This window comes from Typopeltis vanoorti, chromosome 24 (assembly GCF_054136105.1).
Source record: "Typopeltis vanoorti isolate ZY-2024b chromosome 24, IOZ_Tvanoo_1.0, whole genome shotgun sequence".
Classification (NCBI taxonomy): domain Eukaryota; kingdom Metazoa; phylum Arthropoda; class Arachnida; order Uropygi; family Thelyphonidae; genus Typopeltis; species Typopeltis vanoorti.
Window position 1 is genome coordinate 11,784,051 of NC_143572.1, and position 23,424 is coordinate 11,807,474.

Consider the following 23,424-nt stretch of genomic DNA (forward strand, 5'->3'; position numbering starts at 1 on the left):
GTATATGCCAATTACTACCCTAACACCAAAAAGAATTATACTAAGATAGGTAAGTGAAGAGAGAGCAAATTCATTTATTTATCTAATAAAAAGAAGGATGATATCATTGTTAAAGTGGAAGGCTTTTGACCAATGTGACTTGCCTATAATAACATATGGCAGCAAAACCTGAAATTTAAAGATATGCTTCATAACTTGAGAGAGGATTGAGGGGGGGGGGTGACCAGTGTTTAACATAGCCCTAAAGGTGAAGTGATGCACTGCAAAAATTGTAAAGACCACTCAGCATACTGCAGCTGTCATCATGAGGAGGTTGATGAGCATAGACAAGAAGATCTATATACAAGACCAATTAGACTATACATGGACTTCCTTCCTGATTTATGCTCATGCACAGATCCACACATTTACCATGCAGTAATTCAAAACCAAATCCAATGGAACAAGGTGATTAATCCTTATTCCCAAAGTGTCCTATGTCTGTATATTGAATATGTTCTTCTGGCTGGTTTGCCTGTTTTGAGGGATAAAAGATTCAAGTTTCCAGGATCAAAAAAACCCCACCTTTATATGAGCCCAGCTAACTCACCATTTGATTGAAAGGTTCCTCAATTCATAGGATTTGAATTGAGGAAATTACAGGATTTGAACCCAGGTCTTTGCAATCAAAGGGCTCATCTAAACTAACTGAGCTACAAAAGCTCATGCTTGGACAACTGTGTCCAGATTTGATCACCTGGTTTCAGCAGGTGATCAAATTTGCATGAAGAAACTATGGAGATGATAAAGAGATGAGCAGAGAGAGAACTAATCTATGGCAATGAGAAATTGAGCCAAAGGCGTAGAAATACTATGGCATTGAGAGCCGCAAAGAGTGCCAATGGCAGTATATATTAGCAATTATCAAAATTGTCACAATATAAAAGGCATTTAGCTAGGAATTTGGCAAGGACATGAAAAGCCTAGCTTGCTGCTGGACTCAGCAAATATAAATTGGAGAGCAAAGGTAAGGTGATGTAATAATACATTTAGCTAGTGAGACAATTTTACTAAATATTTATGACAAACTACTAATTTATCCATCTTCTTGCTGCCACTTATTCATGAGCAAAAAAGTGACAGGGGAAGAATGCAAAGCCATCCCTGGGTTGTATGAGTGTAATGAAAAGGAAGTAGGGAGCAGATTTCATACATCAAGAGCGGAAGATAAGTAGAATGCACTGCCAGATGATATTGTGAATGATTTTAAGACAGATGTTAGTAGTTGAAAGGGGTATTCTCATGGTGAGCCTTAGGCTCCAATAAGACGTGCTAATAATTTCTTTTTTTCTTTTTTGCACATGAAGGCACTTTTTCAATAATTTAGATTTAATTTGAATAATTTGAAGGTATTCTTAATGAATACCTTCAAAATATTAAGAGCAGTTAATTTAATATTATTAATATTCAAAGCATTCTTCAAAGAGCATGAAATTTAAATGTTATTTAACTTCTGTTAAATTTGAATCATAAAAAAAACTAAAAAATTAGGATGAATTTAGATTTTTTTTATTAATCAGTTAGAGCGTATATATTATTTTTATCTAGTTATTTTTATATATATAATTTATTGGGAATAACATTCCCAATAAATACTTCAGACAAACAAAATCAGCAAACTGATCTTAAAAATATAAAAACAACTAAGGGAAAATAAATTTACCTATCACAGTCACTCTTCAGTTTATTCTTAGTCACACCTTTAATGCCAGCATAAAATTGTAAATGCTCTTCTAGTGTTATCTGCTTCCAGAAAGGATTATGCTGAGGACAGTATCCAAGATAATTAAGAGCTTTATCCAAGTTTATAGTAGTATCATAGCCTCCAATGAATACCTGCAAATTTAGTATTTCAAATAAAATCATCATAAATAGTCAAGATGAATGAATAAAATCTTTTGCATCATATATCATTAGAATATTAAGAAGATAATAGAAATTTTCTTGACTTCCATGGAGTCACAAGACATTGTGGGAAGTCAACCATAAACAACACAAAGTTTATTGTACTACTCCTTAAACTCATCAACTATTTGCACTCTCACCATATCCTCCCAGGAAATGTATTCCATGCTCCTACCATTCTCAATGCAAAAAACTTACTTCTTATTCTTTTACTTACTACTTCCTTTTGCAATTTCAATGGATGGCCCTTGTTCTTGTTCATTCCCCTCACATCTCTCCAGTATCAGTTTGATAAATATCTTTCAAACAGCTTAAACATCTCAATCATAACCCCCCCCCCCTTCAAATTCTGTAGTTCATGATTTCAGTCTATCACCATAATCAAAACTGTACAGTCCTAATATCCTTTTTATTACCCACCTTTGCACCTTCTCCAGGATTACTTCATCCCCTTCACATTTTAGTGACCAGCTCTGAGTACAGTAATCCAAAGTAGCCTGATCACAGGTTTATACAATAGAACTGCCACCCTTTCGAATTCTCAGGCTTCTCTGGATAGAGAACATGTTATTTTTTTTAACATGTTAGAGAAGGTAGATAGAACAATTTCAGATCTCTCTGTAGTAATTTCATGTATCTTTATTGTACACTTCATCAGGAGAAAAAGGAGTGAGGTATATAACTGAGTTTGGCAACAAGCAAATAATGGTAATAACATTAGTACATAATGTATATTATTTCTGGGAAAACTCCCATGTTACTCCTCTTTATAAACTATTATAATTACAGCTATTTTGCCTGCTTCAGTTTAGGAGTACCCCTGTTTAAATGTCATTGGCTATTTACTCATGGATTCTTAGAGCATTATGAGTGTAGATGTACTAAAAAGTATATGTAGCCTAAGGAATAGAAAATTGCACATACCTTTTTCTGGGTGTTGTGGCTTTTCCTCAGGCTGCGATGTCGAAAACTGCAGAGTGTGTGTGTGTGTGTGGGGGTAGGCAGTTTGGTAGAATAAGTTAGAAAAACCCGGGTTTTTTTCGTAATATATATATAGAAACAAATACTTTTATATAGGGTGGGGAAAAAAGTGAAAGGGTTAATTTTTTAAAATAGGGAGGGGGAAGGGGAAAGGTGGTTGACGGGGTGTGGACCATTTCGACTATTCGTGGTCGTCATCTGAACATATTGGGAAAGTGGACGCTATGTCAGGTCGGGTGGGTGCTTCTGCTTTAGAGGTGTTTGTGTTGTCTCGTATTGGTCGGGCTGACCAATAGGTTTGTGTTGTCTCCTATTGGTCACCCGACCAATACGAGACAACACAAACACCTCTAAAGCAGAAGCACCCACCCGACCTGACATAGCGTCCACTTTCCCAATATGTTCAGATGACGACCACGAATAGTCGAAACGGTCCGCACCCCGTCAACCACCTTTCCCCTTCCCCCTCCCTATTTTAAAAAATTAACCCTTTCACTTTTTTCCCTACCCTATATAAAAGTATTTGTTTCTATATATTATGAAAAAAACCTGGGTTTTTCTAACTTATTCTACCAAACTGCCTACCCCCCCCCACACACTCTCTGCAGTTTTCGACATCGCAGACTGAGGAAAAGCCACAACACCCAGAAAAAGGTATGTGCAATTTTCTATTCCTTAGGCTACATATACTTTTTAGTACATCTACACTCATAATGCCCTAAGAATCCATGAGTAAATAGCCAATGACATTTAAACAGGGGTACTCCTAAACTGAAGCAGGCAAAATAGCTGTAATTATAATAATTAGTACATAATATTTGAAAAAAAAAAATGAGAACAATGTCTGGCTAGTTGATACAAAACATCAGTGGATATTTATTGCAGGAAGGAAAAATTTATAATCCATTCTTGTAATGAGGTTCACTTCCAAATTGAAGCATTTTAAACTCTTTTTCTTCAATCAATAAGTTTTTTTTTTTTTTTTTTGTATTATTTTACACAATTATTTTATACAGAAGTGTTTTATTGTATTTCTTGGAACTTTTTTTGTTTTTTGAGATCTTTATTTTACACAAGGTAGACACTGGAGTTTTTTCTTTCTTTTCTCTGTATTACTGTGCTAAAAAAAAATCCTTACAGTTTCAAGCTTTCATGCTGTCACAGTATGATAGGAATGAAGTGATAAGCAGAACAATGAATGAATGAGTCAAAGAGAAGATCATGAAGGAGGAATGGTGTGAAATTTATAGATGTCTGGAGTGAATTTGATGGCTGAAAGGACTTGTACATGATACATGACTAATGGCCTGCATTTTGATGGTTTTGGAGTAAAATGTATAAAGAAAGTATTGTTCAGTGAGAGGCTAGAAGTGAAAAATAAGGAAAACTAGAGGTGTTGGGTGGATGGTTGGGACAAATGAGTGTGAGTACAGAAATGATCATGCAATGCCATTCCAAGAGCAGTTTCTCAGGTTTTATATCTGAATGGGTGGATGGTGGATGGATGTGCCCACAGTTCCATGCAATGGAACTGTGGGCACAATGGGATTTTGAAATGCATGTAGACAAATGCTAAAAGTATCAAAAATAAGGGGGGGGATTTTTTGGCATTGGTCAGCTTGGCATGGCCAAGAAAGGGGAGGGGAAGAAAGATGTGAATAATTTGTATTGGCAGATTAGAACAAGTGCAGGCCAAGTGGTCATTATGGGAAACTTCAACTATGAAGACAAAGACTGGAGGTAAGAAAGGGTACACAGTGAGATGAAAATCAATTTTTATACAGTCACTAATAAATAATTACCTGAAACAGCATGTGATGGAGGGGATCCAGAATTTGAGAGGGATGGGTCTGGTAAGAGCATCAGAAGGTGTATCCATAACAAAGATAGCCACTCTACCTTTAATCAGAGAAAGTGACCATGCATTATTGTCCTGGGAGATTGTTAAACTTGTGGCATTTATGTTTAAGTCTCAGCTCTGGGAAAGGTTCTAAAGGAGTTGAAAGATAATTACATAAAAGAGATCCAAAAAGGAAGAGAGACCAATTAGTATCTCAGTAGTTAAAATATTAGGAAATTTGGCTAAAATCAGAATTCAGGAATGGGTGGATAAAAATGCTCTATGATGATGGATAGCTGATTTACTTAAAGATCAAAGCTAGTTATTGAGGAGAACTAGCTTCTAATCTAATGCCTAATCTTCATTTTCTTGTGGTATGCTCCATTAAGTATCAACTCAGATAAGGAACGATTGAGGATGAGATGAAATTTGGGATTTAGATGACAAAACTGTATTCTTATTGGCTTAACCAAATATGATGGAATTTCATGCTGACTACAGGCATTGCAAAAACAAGGTCTTGCTTTTTTTCAGCAGAGAACCAGGGAAAACACTGAAAATTCAGATACTGGAAAAAACTAGACAAAATTCAAACCACTATCAGCAGAATTCAAGATTGGCACATCATCAACATAAGAGGAATCAATGGAAATGAAGATAAACTGGAAGGAGGAAAGCCAGGGTTTGAGAGGGATGGCTGGCAATATCAAGTAGGGCAATATGGGCAAAAAATCAAAATGAGGAATTGGACAACGAGACTTATTTGTACTTCTGGTTCCACAGAAAGTTCATGTAAGGAAGAAGTGATTTTTTGCCCACATTGCCCTACTTGATATTGCCAGCCATCTCTCAAAAATCTTGGCTTTCCTTCTTCCAGTTTCTAGTAGTAAGACTTATACGTTGGTTAGACATAACTGGTAATTAATTTACGGAATTGACAACGCATATAAAGTAAATAAATTAAAGATAACTTTAATGAAGATAACTTCATTAAAGTTATCTTTAATTTATTTACTTTATATGCGTTGTTCTTCCAGTTTATCTCCATGCAATTGATGATGGGAAAGAGAGACTGACTGTAAGTGAGCAAGAGGTGTATGGGGAGTTGAGCAAACTAGATGTAAATAAGGCTGTGGAACTTGATACTATATCACCACATATTCTGAAGGAATGTGCCAGGGAGTTGATGCCGGCCTTAACATATTTTTTTAATATGAGTCTTGCACTCAGTCAAGTTCCTAAGGAGTGGAAGGAGGGCAAGATTGCGCCACTTCATAAAGGAGGTGATAGAACTCAAGCATCAAACTATAAGCATATCTGTGTGTCAGGTGTTGTAATTAAGTTGTTGGAGAAGTTTGTGAGAACTAGGATCCAGAATTGGGTTGACAAGAATGGTATTATCTTTCATGGACAGCATAGATTTACTAAAGGGAGGTCATGTTTTAGAAATCTATTTACTTATAATAATAAGGTGACTGCTTCCATGGACAGAAGAGAAGGATACACAGTAACATACTGTGTATGGGTATAGACACTATGGTATGGGTGACAGACAGTAATCTATCAAAGAGCCTTTGCAGATTTTGCAAAGGCTTTTTGATAGCTTACCGATTATTGAGTGATTGAGCATGGGAATGGGGAAATGAGTTTAATGTTGCAAAATGTAAGATTTTAAAATTTGGAAAACAAAAATGGGATGCAGAATTTATGCTTGGTGAGGATACATTGTCAGAGGTGGAGGAAATAAGAGATCTGAGGGTGATAGTGGATAAGGATCTGAAATTTAGGGAGCACATTGCTAAAATTGTGAAGACAACACAAAGACTTCTGGGAATGATGTGGAGGACACTGACTTGTAGAAGTAGGGAGATTCTTGTTCTATTTTATAAGGCTTTGATTAGGCCAGACATGAACTATTGTGCCCAGATTTAGTCACCTGGTTTTCAGAAGGATGAAGGGATGTTGGAAAGTGTCCAGAGGCGACTGACTAAGGTAGTTTCTAACCTCTGGAATGTCAAGTATGAGGAAAGATTGAGCAGATGCAACTTGCAGAGTCTGGTGAACAGGAGGAAGAGGGGAGAAATGATAGAGACCTACAAGTTATTAAGGGGTTGTTATAGGATCAATGCTGGAGAGGTCTACACAAAATAGTGGGAGATCAGGGGAGAACCAGAGTCATCCCTGGAAACTGTATAAAGAGGATGTGAGTAGGAGAGTGAGAAGCAGATTTTTTTCATGCAGAGTTGTGAATGATTGGAATGCCTTGCCTGAGAGTGTGGTTCTGCAGAGAATTTGAGTGTGTTTAAAGCACAGTATGGTAAGCTGTGTGTATGATAAAAGGACCTCCTAGATGAGTCTTTGACTCCATGGGGTCTTGGGTAATAATAATAATAATAACAACAATACATTTTTCAAATCATTAGAGAAGATAGCTGATAAAGAAAAAGGAAAAGTTGGTCCTTGTTGGAGATCTAAAAAAGCAGAGGAGGAAATGAATGCCAGACATTACATTTTGTGAAAATGTGGCAGGGGAGAGGGAGATATGCTGGATTTTTGTTCAGAACATGGGATAGTCATTACACATATCATGTTAGGAAAATATTTTTTTTTTGACAGGATGGCAGGAAAAAGATATGTTTTCTTTTGTCTTATTTTTTCTTATGTCTTGGTCTAGAAGAAGACCAAGATCTAAATTGGATTTATGCAGTCCAAAGTGCTCTAGAAGAGATAAAACTATGTAATCTGAATATACTGGACTCTTCCTATACAACAGAATAATTTGGAAGAAAACTGTTGATAGGAAGTTATCAATGATGTAAGTTGTTCACGTGGTACTATCATAATAGCCTATACCTCCTCCTCCCATCAACAAAGATGTGTATCAGGAATTCGATAATGATGATAATGGTGAGCACCAAAACTCTGTGAAAAGTATGTTCTGTCTTAGTAATTAGCCATATTTTATAATAAACTGACCAAGCTAGATAACGGAAATGGCTATATACCATGATTCTGCTCAACACTGAAAAGGCATTTAACAGATTCTTTTTTTTTTATACTGATCCCATACACGAGAGGTCGAGGGACCTATAAGCACATCAGTGCCATACGTGGGATGTAGATGAGGACTAAAATAGAAGTTTCTTTCTTTCTTTTTTTTTTTTTTTGAAGAGTTGCAGGTTTTAGTTGTTTTGGAATCCTTTATGAGGATGGCTGTTCCATAGGACAGAGATAGACAGAATAAAAGAGGAAGAATAGAAGCAGATTCACTGTGTTTGCAGTTGCACAGTAAAGGGATGCTCAGCAGTTGCTGCTCATGTATTAACAGGTGCAACAGAAAGTGGAGGTACTTCCATGGTCACTGTTCAATTCACTGGAGCGGTGACTATGGAAGTACTTGTAAAATAGACACAGTGCAGAAACACTGTACCTGTGGGATAGAGGTTGAAGTGAATCTGTAAGAGAAGGATCATCAATCAGCCTAATTGCTTGCTTCTGGATGGCATCAAGGATTTTAAGGGACGTTTTAGGTGCACCATCTCAAACATGTGAACAGTATTCTAAACATGGGCAGATTTGAAATTTGTATATAGTCAGGAGTTAGCTGGGTATAAAATAACCACTTAAAATGATAGAGAATGCTTAGTGTTTTGGACACTGAGGAGGCTATTGATGTGATGTGTTTGTGCCAGGAGGGACTAGAGGTAAATGCTAGTCCAAGCAGAGAGAGAGAGAGAGAGATCTGATCTTGTTTTGTGATAAGGGTAGTGAGCTGAGATCTTTTTTATGGGAGAAAAGCATGACTGTGTTTTGGTAGCTGAGCATGACAAGGCTATTCTCATCCCATTGAAGGATAATACGTAAATCAATATTCAAGGCACTAGCTATGGATGATCTTATAGCTAGGGGTTTCAGCATATTGCATGATTAGTCAAATGAGAAGAAAAGTGGAGAATACTATCATCTGCAAAGCTGTGGTGATAGGACAGAGCCTCAAGGTGCTCGAGCATTGGTGGTGAATCTTGAAGACAGAGGGGTCATCTACCACAACTTGCAAAGAATGACTAGAGAGAAAGCTAGCTACCCAATTACAGAGCATGGCAGGGATACCAAAAGATGTATCCCTTTTTTAGTAGACCTCAATGCCACACAGTTGAAAGCTTTGAAAATGTCATGGGTAACAGCACAAGTTTCTCTGAAAACCTTTACATAGTACAGGTCCAGTGATGGGTAATGCAAACTATGCAATCAGCTGTGGATCTTAATGGCAGAATCCATACTGGTGATTGCTGATTAATTGGTGTGCCTCTAAATAAGGGAGGAGCTGACAATTGATGACTTTTTCCATTATTCTGGAAAGGACAGTGGTGATGGCAATTGGTCGGTAGTTTGAAGTAGACTTCTACTGCCTTTTTTTGGAATAAGATGGATGTGAGATTGCTTCCATGCATTGGGATAAGTACCAAATATGTATAATAAATTATAGAGACAATGTAGGATGGGTGTTAGCTCTGGAGCACAATGTTCAAGAACAATTAGAGAGATGCCATCTATCAGGACCAGAAAACTTTTTAGTATCCAAGTTTAATAGTTTTCTGATGTATTTTTCTCAAAAAACTATAGGAGGCATATCTGCTTAGATTCCGGTATGGTAGGAAGTGATTTCTCTTGGTCATCTATGCAAGAGTTCAAGGAAAAGAGTGATGCCAGGAGGTCAGCTTTATCTTTGGGTGAAGTAGAAGTGGTGCCATCAGGATGAGAGAGAGAGAGAGAGAGAGAGAGAGAGGTGGAAGTGCAGGAAAGTGGAAGTTGTATCCAAATCTCAGCAAGGGACCAGAAGGCACAGGTTCCATTTGGACAGGAGGCAAATTTTCTGCTGTTAGCCACTATGAAATCTGATTTGGATCTGCTGATCATTAATTTGCACATGTTGTATGCTTTGTATAGGCAGAGTATGAAGCTGGAGTTCTTGATACAAGCGACATGTGGCAAGCTGAATTTTTTTCTCCAACTGCTTTTATACATTTTTAATTGAACCAGGGCTTGGAAAGTGGACGAGGATTATGGTTTGAATGGGAAGTGAAGGCCTTCCTACTAATGAGAATAATTTCTGTGACATTCACAGAATGTTAGGTGTTAGGGTCAAGCAAGTAGAAGCAATATTTTGACCAAGGAAAGGAGGAGTAGAAATTCCAGAGGTCATCCCAATTGGTTCCTTTGAAGTGGCAGAGGATGCAAGGTTGGGAGTAGCTTGAGGAAAGGTGTTCTGTGAGAGAGAAGACTTTTACAAGATTGTGGTCTGAGTTGCTGACAGGAGAGCTGACCTCTAAGATGTATCTAGAAGGAGAAGTGGTCAAAAAGAGATCCAAAGTATTTGGAAAGTGAAGAGAGTTATCATGATTTGTGTTAGGTCATTACTTATAGCAAAGATTTCTGCTTCTTGTGTGGTTTGTTTAGTGGTATTGGAGTAGGGAAGTTGACGAAGATGACCTTACTATTTGGATAGCTGGATTGCAGGTGGTCAAGTTTCATGGAAAGGAATGTGGAAAGGATTGTTATCAGTGTTTGGAGACCAGTAAATGCAACAAATGAACGTTACTAAATGGGAAAAGGAAACCTTGAACCAGAGAAGGTCAAAAGCAGGGGATTCTAAATTAGCCACGCTCTAGCACTATACCACATATGTCACCTTTGTGGTGAAAAGGATCATGAAGTGTGTAGCTTGGGTACTGGAGATGAACGGTAGGAGAGGTAGCTGCAATCTGAGTTTCTCTCAGGAATAAAATGTCTGGTCAGGAAGACTGCAAGTGATGATGAATATCATTATATTTGTGTTAATTGTGTGCCTAGTGAATACGGGAATGGCAACCAATAACATACAGTTAACTGTGTGTTATTTCTAGTATTGGAAGTTTTTTTTCCACTTTATTATTTTTATTTATTATTATTATTATTATGTTCCACTTTATATTCACTTTTATTGTTTTTATTTTTCCACTTTATTATTTTTTTTCCATTTATTATATTCCTAGTATTGTTTGAATTAATCAAATAGATTTTATTATGATCATTCAGAGATATAGAAATGGAATAACAAATGCAAAAGTTATGCCAAGTGCCAACTGCATATCAGACCACAGACTCGTGAGAATTACAATAAATATGTTAAGAAAGATAACTAACAGATTTAGAACATTCAAGTGGAATACAGATAAACTAAATAACAATAATACCAAGACTGTATTTCAGAATAATATAGTACACTATATTGAAAAGAAAGAAGACTGCAACAAATACATCAAGATAAAAGAAACAATATTGACAGCAGTAAATATGTATTGGAAAAACAAAGAGTAAATTTAAAAATATATAGATGACTGAAGAGATACTAAAACTAATGGATAAAAGAAGAACCTGGAAATATAATCCCAATGGAAATGAAGAATATAAAAGATTAGATAGACAAATAAAAAATAAATGTAAAGAAGAAAAACATAGATGGATTAATAATTATTGCTTAGAAGTAGAGAAATTAGATAAAGAAAATAAAATTGTAGAGTTGCATTAAAAAACTCTACATTAAAATTGTAGAGTTGCATAAAATTTCTTAATAACCAAAAGAAAACAACAAGCCAACAGTTAAAAGATAAGAATAAGAATGTGTTATTATACATTCAGAAGACAAGATATAAAGATAGAAAGAATACCTAGCAGAAATGTATAATGACTAAATGCCTAGCAACCCTACAGTGTTCATTCAAAAAATCGAGGTATACATAAGGAAGAATTTTATGAAGTCTTCTGGTGTCATGCATATGACACCAGAAGACTTCATAAAATCTATTTGTATTCCTGCCAAAAAAAAAAAAAATAATGCAGCAGAATGTAAAGATTTCCGAACAATTAGTATCATACTTCAAAAATACTATTGAAAATAATAAAAAACAGGATGTTTTCTAAATTATTATTATGTAACATAACACCTCCAGAGAGTCCAAGGACTCATCGAGGGAGGGCACCTACTCTACAACTCTCTGTCTCCACACTCAAATCCATCAACTACAACGAAATAGTGTTAAATAGAGAAATGTGCTTTTTAAAACAAGTGTTCTTAATAATTTGAAGGAGTTTTTTTTATTTTAGTTTATGATTTTATGAACAAGTATATACACTACTGTCATGGTAATTTTTTATGTGACATTACTCGCAAAACATCTTAAAAAATATATTTTGTAAACTGTTTTTAGGCTATTCGACATCAGAATTTTTCTTCAATAGCAGTTTTCAGTTTATATTAGATTTATTTATTTTCTAATATTATCTATTTTAGATATATTTTATTTATCAGATAAGTAATTTTGTTTTAATTTATTAACTTATTTTATAATCAAATCTATCGTATTTAATTCTAGAGTATGACTAGTCGTGAGAAAGATTATTATGGAAGAAAATACCCAAGTGGGCATGAAAAACAAAAGCGAAAACAAGAAAAAAGAAGTGGCTGAGGAACGTCAAAGAAATTCACTGTTTAAATTTATGAAGTTGAACTCATATATTTGCTCAGATATATCAGTTGATAACAGGAGTTCTGAAATAACTACAAACAGTTCTTTGGCTTCAACATTAATTAATAATGAGAGTTCTGAAATACTCAAAGGAAGTGGAGAACATGACGCGTTTGGTAAAACAATGAGTATTGAAGATCCTAAAACTGAGACACCAGAGGAAGGTGAACTATTTACTATTGATGATCCAGCAACATTGCCCAAAATTTTGAACAACGCAACACTAACACAAATTGTACAATGTGGTCCACCGTCTACCTGACTGAAAATGATTTTCCAAAAGATGACAACAAGAGGTGTTTTTCCACAGCTCACTATGTTAGGACAATTGCAAACGGAGAGAAGCAAAACAGAAGATGGCTTGTATATTCAAACTCTTCCAACTCTATTTTTTGTTTTTGTTGCAAATTATTTTCTTCTGATGATAATTTTTTATCTAATAATGGCTTTTCTGACTGGCGACATGTAAGTGAAAGATTAAAGTCGCATGAACGAAATTCAGTATACATGAAATGCACGTATTCATGGGCACAAATGGAATATAATTTAAAAAAATCATAATACAATTGATCAGGCAAATCAAAATGTCATAAAATTTGAAGCAGAACGGTTAAGAAATGTTTTAAGACGAATAGTAGCAGCAATTCTTTATTTATCCAAACATAATTTAGCTTTTAGAGGTAATTTTGATACTTTGTACACAGCCCATAATGGTAATTTTTTTGGAATCATAGAATTTATTGCAGAATTTGATCCACTTTTAAAAGATCATTTAATTCGGAAAAAAAAATTATAGGTAAGAAACAAAATTTGTCTCTATCACCCATTGTGCAAAATGAATTAATTGTTGATATGGGAACCAAAATTCAACAAAATAATACGACAGGCAAAGTACTATTCAATAATTCTCGATTGTACTCCTGATGTTAGTCATCAGGAGCAAATTTCAGTAATTTTTAGATTTTTGCATATATTTGAAACAGATACTGAAATTCGTGAACACTTTTTTGATGTTTTTCGCAACTAATGACACTACTGGTAAAGGTATATATGAAAATATAAAATCACTTTTGAATAAATTAAATATTAAATTGTCAGATTGTAGAGGGCAAGGGTATGATAACGGAGCAAATATGAAAGGAGTGTATAAGGGAGTCCGTGCTTACATTTTAAATGAAAACGAAAAGGCATTTTATACTCCTTGCGCCTGTCATAATTTAAATTTGATTTTAGGGGATGTTGCAAAATCATCAATTATAGCAATAAATTTTTTTAATGTTATACAAACAGTATATACAATATTTGTTGCCTCAACTTCACGTTGGAACATATTAAAGAAATTTGTTAATTAACTCCAAAACTGTTATGTGATACAAGATGGGAATGTAGAATAGAATCAGTTAGAACTACGTTTGCAAATTCCAGAATTTTTAAATGCACTAAAATAATTATTTAAAACTGCATCAAATAATACTGTCAAAGTAGAAGTGGTTTCAATATATATTAACAAATAGATTCATTTGAGTTTATACTAAGCCTTGTAATTTGGTATGAGCTTTTGTCAAAAGTTAATTTAGCAAGTAAAGTATTACAAAATGCAAAAATTCCAATGGATGGATAGCAACTAAGCATATTAAAGAGTTAGTGGAGTACTTTGAAGAGCAGAGAATATCAGGATTTGATAGCTGTTTTGAGATTGCTAAAGAACTGTCAAATCTATTAGAAATAGAAATTAAATTTAAAGAAAGCCGAGTACATCGAAGAAAATTATTTTTTGATTATGAAACACCTGATAAATCACACATAGGTGATAACAAAGATAATTTTAGGATAAATTTCTTTTTTTTGTAATTTTAGATACTGCTCTACAATCTGTCAAACAAAGATTTGAATTGTATGAAATTCACGAAAAATCATTTGGATTTCTTTATGATATGAAATTAATAAGAAAAATGACAGAAAATGAATTAGAATTTTGCTGCAAATAGCTGAATAAAATTAAATACAGATATTGATGAATCTGAATTTTACAATGAATTAATTATATTTAGAAATATTGTTCAGAAGATGCACCCATTAATATTTTAAAATTCATAATTGTAAATAATTTGTCGGATATTTATCCAAATATTACTACGACATTTAAAATATTATTGACCAGTCCAGTTATGGTCGCATCAGCAGAAAGGTCATTTTCCAAATTAAAATTAATAAAAACCTATTTGCGATCTTCTATGTCTCAAGAACATTTGTCGTCCCTGGCAATAATATCTACAGAGCATGAAATTGCAAAAAATTTGAATTTTGATAGCGTTATAAATGATTTTATTGATAAGCGCATTGGGTTAAATAAAATTTAATATATTAAGATTATATATTAAGATTTCTTTTAAATCTTATAAGTTGTTATACATATACTGTATTTCATTCTTTATAGTAAAAATGGATATTTTTTTCATATTTTTATATTATTATTTATATTATTAAATAAATCATTGTTCTGGCGTATTTATATGATAATGTGTACTTACATAATAAAATAATATATCATGTACATACAAACACATTTATTTTTTAACTAATTTTTTCCCTTTACTTAAATTGATGCTAAAGAGCATACTTGTTTATTTATGTGCATAAATATTTTTCATATTTGATTTAATTAATTAATTAAGAAGATATTCTTCTATTTAAAATTTCCATAAATGTTACTAACTTTCAGGGTCCCCACTTTTCAATTTCGCACAGGGCCCCGCAAAATGTAGAAATGGGCCTGTCCATGCCCATGACGGAATTCAAACCCGCAGCTGGAGAGTGGATATGTTGACCACTCGGCCAACCAGGCTGGCAAATGCAATTAAATGCCATATAAGTGAATGACAAAAAGGATTCATGCCAGGAAAAAGTACAATTAATTCCATTTATGAATTACAAACTATTAATGAAAGATCAATAGAAATAAATAATAATATATATCTCTGCTTTATAGACTTTTAAAAAGCATTTGACACAGTAACCATGAAAAGTTAATAGAAATATTAAAAGACATTCAAATTGATACAAAAGACCTCAGAATAATAATAGAATAATACTGGAATCAGAAGACTATAAACAACATTAATAATGAAACAATAGATATTCCTTATACTTTTCAATATATATATATACAGTGAAATGATATTAAAAGAATACGAAGAAATTGAAACAGGAATAAAAATAAATGGCATTAGAATTATCAATATTGGATTTGCTGATGATCTGGTGTTCATAGCAAAATCAAACATAGAGTTACAAAATATGGTTGAAATACTAATCAAAAACAGTCAGAATTATGGCTTAGTATTAAATACAGATAAAACCAAGTACAGTATATGGTAATAAGCAAAAAACAGCAACAAAACACAAATTTAAGAGTGTCAACAGGATTTGTTCAAAATGTAAAGGCTTATAATTATTTAGGAGTAATGATTACAGAAGATAGAACAACAATTATGGAAATAAAATCAAGATTAGCTAAGGCAAAAGAAGCATTCTGCAATAATAAATTACTAATGACTTCTGGAATAAATAAACAGATTAAAATAAGAATAATAAAATCCTATGCATGGTCCATGTTGAATTATGGATGTGAAATGTTGACATATAAAATTCATAATCAATAAATTGCAGGACTTTGAGATATGGTGCTATAGGAGAGTACTGAAGATTTCTTGGAATGAGGAAAAAACTAATGAAGAGGTATTGAAGTTAATAGGAACCAAAAGAGCACTCATGGAAGACCTTACAAAGAGAAAGTGAAAGTTGGCAGGACACATATTAGGATCAGCAGGGAAAATGTCTCTGGACATACTGGAGGGAAAATTAAGGGAAGCCAAGAACTTCTGAGGTTGATGATGTAAGGAAATGGATGGGTAACAGAAGCTATTACGAGATCAAAAGAATGACAGAGGATTGGACACTCTGGTACACCAGAGTGTCTGATTGCTAACCTCCAAATTGGATAAGCTACTTAAGAAGAAGAATGGTGTAGATGTTAGTAAAGTGGATGTGTAAGTGAGTTTTTAGTGAAGAGATTCTGGCATTTATATGTTGTGACTTTTTTGATAGGATTAGTTTATGAGGGAGATTCACTTTTGTTGCAGCGTCACTGTTATTGTTTGTGAGAGTCTTAGTAAGTTTAAGTGTAATTAGGCAGAATGATTCAGTGGGGAAGTGGAGTGAGAGAAAATAGACTCTTAGACATGACATCCATATAGTCTCCTCACATACCACTACTCAGACCTTCTCCAGGCATGACCTGGCAGAGTATATAGTAGCAGGATTATACACCTGTTGATTGGGAAAGCCTCCTGACTCATTACTGACGGGTTCAGGCCCGTGCACTAACTAGCGGCCAGCCTGTTACGTATCACTCCCACTGCACAGAGAAAAGGGATGACAGAAACCGGAATCCCTGCTCCAGAGACCAAAGAGGGCATTTGCCACTTCCGATCTCCAATAAGCTGGGCAGTGGTATTTCACCGGTGATGAAGAACATCTAACACCTATTGTCTAGTTGACATTTCCTCCAACTAGGAAGGTATCCCTTTGTAGCAGGAATACTCACTGGTTTCACCAGAGTTGCTTTTGTGAAAACAGGCCATAACACAGGAAGGAGGTTCACTTGACAGGGAAAGACTGTATATTACACATCCCTGCTCATTAGTGGCCCATTAAAATGCCACACATAAAGCTATTACATAAACTGGAGCAAGTGGGAATGGATATAAAGTTGGAGACACAAACAGAGGTGGCTGATCAAACAGAAAGAGGCAGAGAATACTATATTATTATTATTACACTCTCCATGGAGTTCTTAACACTCCTTACATTAATAACACATTCTGGTAATGCATTCCATTAACTGACAATTCTTCATGTAAAAAATCTACTCCTCACACCCTTCTTCACCACACTCTTACATAAGTTTCAGGGAATGACCTGTGGTTTAATTCGATAAAATCCTCTCACTAACTTAAATGTCTCTATCATATCACCTATTTTCCTCCTATCTAGCAAACTCTGCAATCCATATTTTTTCAACCTCTCTCTCTCTCTCCATAGCCAAAAACCTCTCTCTCCATAGTCAAAAGTCCTGATATTATCTTAGTCACTTGCTTCTGGACCCTCTCCAATATCTCCACATCACACTGAAAACCGGGTGACCAGTTTTTGAGCACAATAGTCTAAGTGTGGTCTGACCAGTGCTTTATAATACAGTAGCACAACCACTTCTTTATCCCTATATGCTAAGAGTACTCTTATCATAGCAGCACTACAATGTGCAGCCTTTGCAATACTAGCAATATGTCCTCTAAACTTCAGTCTACTGTCAACCATCGCTCCCAAATTTCAAATATCATCCATTTCCTGCAGTACAGCACCACTGATATAGGACACAGCCTTATATTTCTGCACTCCAAAATGCAACACCTTGCACTTATTGATATTAAAACTACAACCCCCTTCCTTTGTCCAAGTAAAAAGTCTATTCAAATCTTCTTGAAGGGAATTAACAGCAGTGCTACTTATAAGTCTTCCCATCATCAGCAAAGTTGGGAAGGATATATCATTTACAAAAAAGTTAAACAGCAGGGGCCCAAGAACAGAATGCAACTAAATTGCTAAAACAGGACCTATCCTTTACAAATCCATGCTGACCATCATAAAGAATGCTATGTCCATCAACCTAATTCGGTATTCTATTCCTAACCAATTTCTCCAATACCTTGACCACAACAGAATTCAGGAGAACAAGAGTGACTAGTAAGCTGTCTCAGAGCTTTGAACTAGGGCCACTACTGTTTATTTTGTATATTGATGATATAAGAAATGATTTTATGAGAGGGCAATAGCTAATAAAAGCAGAGATCCTAATGAATGATTTAAATAGACTGGCATGGTGGACAAAGAATAATAGTTACCAATTTAATGTGGCAAAGTGTAAAGTTATGCACTTTAGGATGAATACTGCATACATGTTGTTTTCTTCTAATTTGTAGAAGTTGGCAAAATAGTTCAAAGGATTACTTGGATGTTGAAGAACACAGGAACACAGTGACAATTAGTGATACAGAAATGTTTTTTTTTTCTTTTTTTTTAAAGTCTAGGGTGGAAGATGAATTTCATCACCCTTACTTTGAGACTTGAAATGGTTTGAAAAAGTTATGTTTAGTCTTTAGAGCAGTGTTCTGGATAACATTAAAAATGAAAAAAATATAAAATAAAATAATATCCTCCTTAGCCTGCCCACAGTACTAATGTCCTATAAATTTACAATCTTTTGTGTGTGTGGGAGAGAATACCCACCCTAGTATTAGTGTGCATTGTAAATTACAGCAATCAAAATGTTGTATGCTGCTGCTGCATTCTGGTCTACCAGGAAATTCCTGTCCCTCATTTTTTAAAATACTTTTTTTGTTATAATAGCAAACAAAATTTTGTTTTTCTCATCATGTCTTTAAAGTTGACTCAAGAAATTGATTTAGCTTCTGCAAATAAAAAAAAGTCAAAAACAAAGGTAATTCTTGAATTTTTTCATTGAAATATACAGCAATTTTTATTTATTCAGTACAGAGCAATGCAGTCATATTTACAGCCTTATACAGTAATGTATAATAATGCAATACTAAATATGAAATTACTACATAAAGCAGTGTTGAGTTCTTGGTCTCAAATTTTTTGAGACCAAGAACTCTACATAAAAATATACCTAATCACTCCAACTATCAAAGAAAATTTTCCATCACATAAAATAGTAAAATTACCATACATTCAAAATATATATAAAGCTTCAAAATAGATTTTTAAACATATGGACTACAAATTAGTTTTCATTACTTGCAAACTGGCTACCTTTCTGAAACTCACCAAAATTCACACTTACAGAGAAATATTGGAATATCATAATGTGGTATACAAATTCCCTTGTCAAAATGACAGGCTGGACAATCAGATATCTATGGTTACACCTACAAGAACATTTTCAAAAAAGCAATAGTAATAAAAAGAATAAAAATAAAAAACCTAATATCAGAAAAACTGAAATCACAATCCACACATTTGGACAGACCACATTCCCCAAATTGAAAAAAAAAAGAAGAAAAAAAGCCACTATCCTTGACTTCCAAAATAATGAAACCATGTTACAGATTTCAGAAACTATAGCCATAAGAAGTGACAGCAGTTCTATAAACCTCCATTGCCCCTAGGTAATTTCAGAGAATTGAAAGCTCCATCATATTAAAATTATCCCCAAATTTCTGCCAATGAGAAAATGAATAGCAATTGGATGTAGCCATTTATGCAGTCTCTGCCACCTGTTTCACTTTTTCATCTATCATCTCTTGTTCTTTCCCTCAGTAGAGTGCTCTTTGCACTTCTGAAGATGACACCACATTAAAATTCTCATACACCATAATTATGCAACATCATTTTTATTCATTAAACTTTGTTGAGGTTTAATTACTTAACCACCTTATTTACCCTTTTCTGGTGTTTTAATCACTGCCCACATATCAGTTCCTTATGCTTTTAAACAATTTATTGATAATAGTATTGTCTTAGTTATGTTCCAAGTTTATAAATTTCAAGTTTATGAAGATTGAAACATGAAGAACTCCAGGTCCACACTAAGGTATATGTTTCCAAATATATTATCTATGTCATAATTGTTTTAGTCATTAAATCACAGGTCAAAGGCCAGTTTAAACACAGGAGAACTTCTTAGCAAAATAAGAATATTATGTTATATTGATTTGAAATTAAGAGGAGCTAGATGAAAAAAATTCCAGAAATAGTATAGCATCTAAAATATTTCTTTTCCAGAACCCTCCATAAAAATTTTCAGAAAAACTATAAGAAAGGAATTATGACATATTTTAATTAAAAAGAAACATAAAATATTACAAATAATAAAGTAACATGGCTGTTCTACAAATAAGTCAATTTAATAAAGGTTAGTAATTTTCCTCACTCACTGAAGGTTTTTTCAGTGAATGAGGAAAGTTATAAATTAATATTATTATTACCCCAAGACCTCATGGAGTCAAAGACTCATCTGGGAGGTCCTTTTATCACACAAACAGCTCATCATACCATGCCTTGAACACATACAAACTCCTTGCAGATGCCACACTCTCAAGCAGGGCATTCCAATCATTCACAACTCTGCATGAAAAAAATCTGTCTCTCACTCCCCTACTCACACCCTCTTTATACAGTTTCCAGGGATGACCTTTGGTTCTCCCCTGATCTCCCACTATTCTCTGTAGAACTTCTCCAGCATTGATTCTATAACAGCCCCTTATCAACTTGTAGGTCTCTATCATATCTCCCCTCTTCCTTCTCTCCACTAGACTCTGCAAATTACATCTTTTCAATCTTTCCCGATACTTGACATTCCAGAGGTTAGAAACTACCTTAGTCAATCGCCCTTTGGACCCTTTCCAACATCTCTTCATCCTTCTGAAAACCAGGTGACCAAATTTGGGCACAATAGTCCATGTGTGGCCTAATCAAAGCCTTATATAATGGAACAAGAATCTCCCTACTTCTACACGTCAATGTCCTCCGCATCATTCCCAGAAACCTTAGTGTTGTCTTCACAATTTTGGCTATGTGTCCCCTAAATTTCAGATCCTAATCCACTATCACCCCCAGATGGGGGTGATATTTCTTATTTCTTCCATCTGCAACAATATATCCTCACCAAGCATAAATTCTGCATCCCATCTTTGTTTTCCAAATTTTAAAACCTTACATTTTGCAACATCGAACTCACATCTCCATTTCTGTGCCAAATCTCTCAATTTATTCAAGTCTTCTTGTAAGGTCACAACACCTTCACTACCCTTCATGGTTCGTCCCAACTTTGCATCATCTGCAAACAACTGAATATCTCCATCCAAATCTTCACCTATATCGTTAATATACAAGTTAAACAGTAATGGTCTCAAAACAGACCCCTAAGGCACTCCACTAGCGACTTTCCTTTTCCTGGATATCGCTCCCCCATACACAACTTGTTGATACTTATCAGATAGCCAGTCTCCAATCCAATGCATTAATCTAATATCCAACCCCATCTGCTCTAGTTTGACTATGAATTTATCATGAGGTACTCTATTGAAAGCCTTTGCGAAATCTAAGTATATTGCTGTGTATCCTTCTCCTCCGTCCAAGGAAGCAGTCTCTTTATTGTAATAAGTAAGTAGATTACAAAAACATGACCTCCCTTTAGCAAATCCATGCTGTCCATCAAAGATAACAGCATTGTTGTCAACCCAACTCTGGATCCTAGTTCTCACAAGCTTCTCCAACAACTTAACCACAACACCTGACACACAGATAGGCCTATAGTTTGATGCTTGAGTTTGATCACCTCCTTTATGAAGTGGCACAATCTTGCCCTCCTTCCACTCCTTAGGTACTTGACCGAGTGCAAGACTCATATTAAAAAAATATGTCAAGACAAGTGTCAACTCCCTGGCACATTCCTTCAGAATACATGCCGATATATTATCAAGTCTCACAGCTTTATTAACATCTAGTTTACTCAACTCCCTCCCCATACACCTCTTGCTCACTTACAGTCAGTCTCTCCTCCCCATCATCAATTGCTCTCAATTCCTCCATGAAGTCACATTCACAAGATTGAAAGATCTTTATGAACTGCTCATTAAGTATCTCCACCACACATTCTGCAACAGCTGTCCTTATACCATTTTCTCCAATCATTGTCATCCTTCCATAATCATTCTTTCTTTTGCTGACTACATATTGAAAGAACTCCTTAGGATTCTTTTTGGCTTCATTAGCTAACTGCTGTTCATACCTCTCTTTAGCTACCCTCACCAACCAAATCACCCTCCTTGCTTGGTCTTTGTAGATCTCATGGAATTGGTTATATTCCACTTCTCTTATGCTGCCTTCACAATGCCTTCTTTCTCTGTATCGCATGCTTAATCTCTTTATTTATCCATCTCACACCTACCTACTAGATAGTTTTGGAAAATCCCCCAAGCTGCATTGATCCCTTTTCCAGCTAACTCCCCATTCCATGCTACACCCACAAGTAGTCTCCTGAGCTCTTCATAATCCCCCCCCCCCTTGTAGTTCCACATATACCCTTTTCTCACAGAGGTCCTCACACTGCTGGCAACCACCCAGGTAATCACATGGTCACTCTCACCAATTGGTGGATGATTTGACACCTCGTTTATAATTACAGCCTCTGATGAGATGACCAAATCCAAGACCCTCAATCCTGGCTTGCCCTCTATTACATACTGTCTGAGGTAGTTATCCCTCAAAAACTGAAGAAACTGATTTTCTTTACTTCCAGTTGCCATCTCATCATTCCAGTCTATATTACCATAATTAAAATCACCCATAATGATCACCCTTTTCTTATTTGCTTGACTAATTTGATTATGCATTTCATTATGTTGGAGGTTTAATGGATTTTTTACAACACTCAAAAAGAATTAAAATAGAATTTAATACTTCCTATATTTCGTCCTAGTCACTAGGACATCTACAGGGATTACAAAGACAATTAATGTAACATGCACACAAAAACTTACAATACTAAGCCCAACCACATGGGTGACACTAAAGTCCGATCTGGGTGGAGCGCCCTCTAAGGGCAGTAGTAGGCGGCCTGGAATGTAAGGTGGGACCTCTGGTGATGACTGTTTCCCAAATCTTCGGAAGCTTAATGCAACTGTATTTTTTAAGATTTGGTTGGTTTCTGAGAGCTGCTGCTGCTTCTAAGAAAAGTCTCTCTTTCTTGAATTTGCTGTGGTGGAGCATGGTGGTTTTCTCCCATGATACTCTGTGGGTGGTGTCCAAAACATGGTCAGCCAAGCCTGAATGGCCATAGTTGTGTTTAACGATGTACGACTTATGTTCCTCCAGGCGGATGGATGCTGATCTGCCTGTCTGTCCAAAGTACGCAAGCTTACAGGAACAGGGTACTTTGTAAACTCCAGGCAGAGAGAGAGGAGGGAGCTGATCTTTCGTAGAATGGATAAGGGTAGCCAGTTTGCGGTA

At 35.1% G+C, this 23,424-nt stretch overlaps 1 protein-coding gene across 1 annotated transcript in view; it reads right to left on the reverse strand.

Moving 5' to 3' along the window:
* The window catches only part of LOC150092928 (cholesterol transporter ABCA5-like), a 640,434-nt gene that overhangs the window by 115,262 nt on the left and 501,748 nt on the right, over positions 1 to 23,424 (reverse strand). The window contains exon 21 of the mRNA XM_090414108.1: positions 1,703 to 1,875. Coding sequence (XP_090270234.1) covers positions 1,703 to 1,875 — 173 coding nt within the window. The remainder of the gene's footprint in view (positions 1 to 1,702; positions 1,876 to 23,424) is intronic.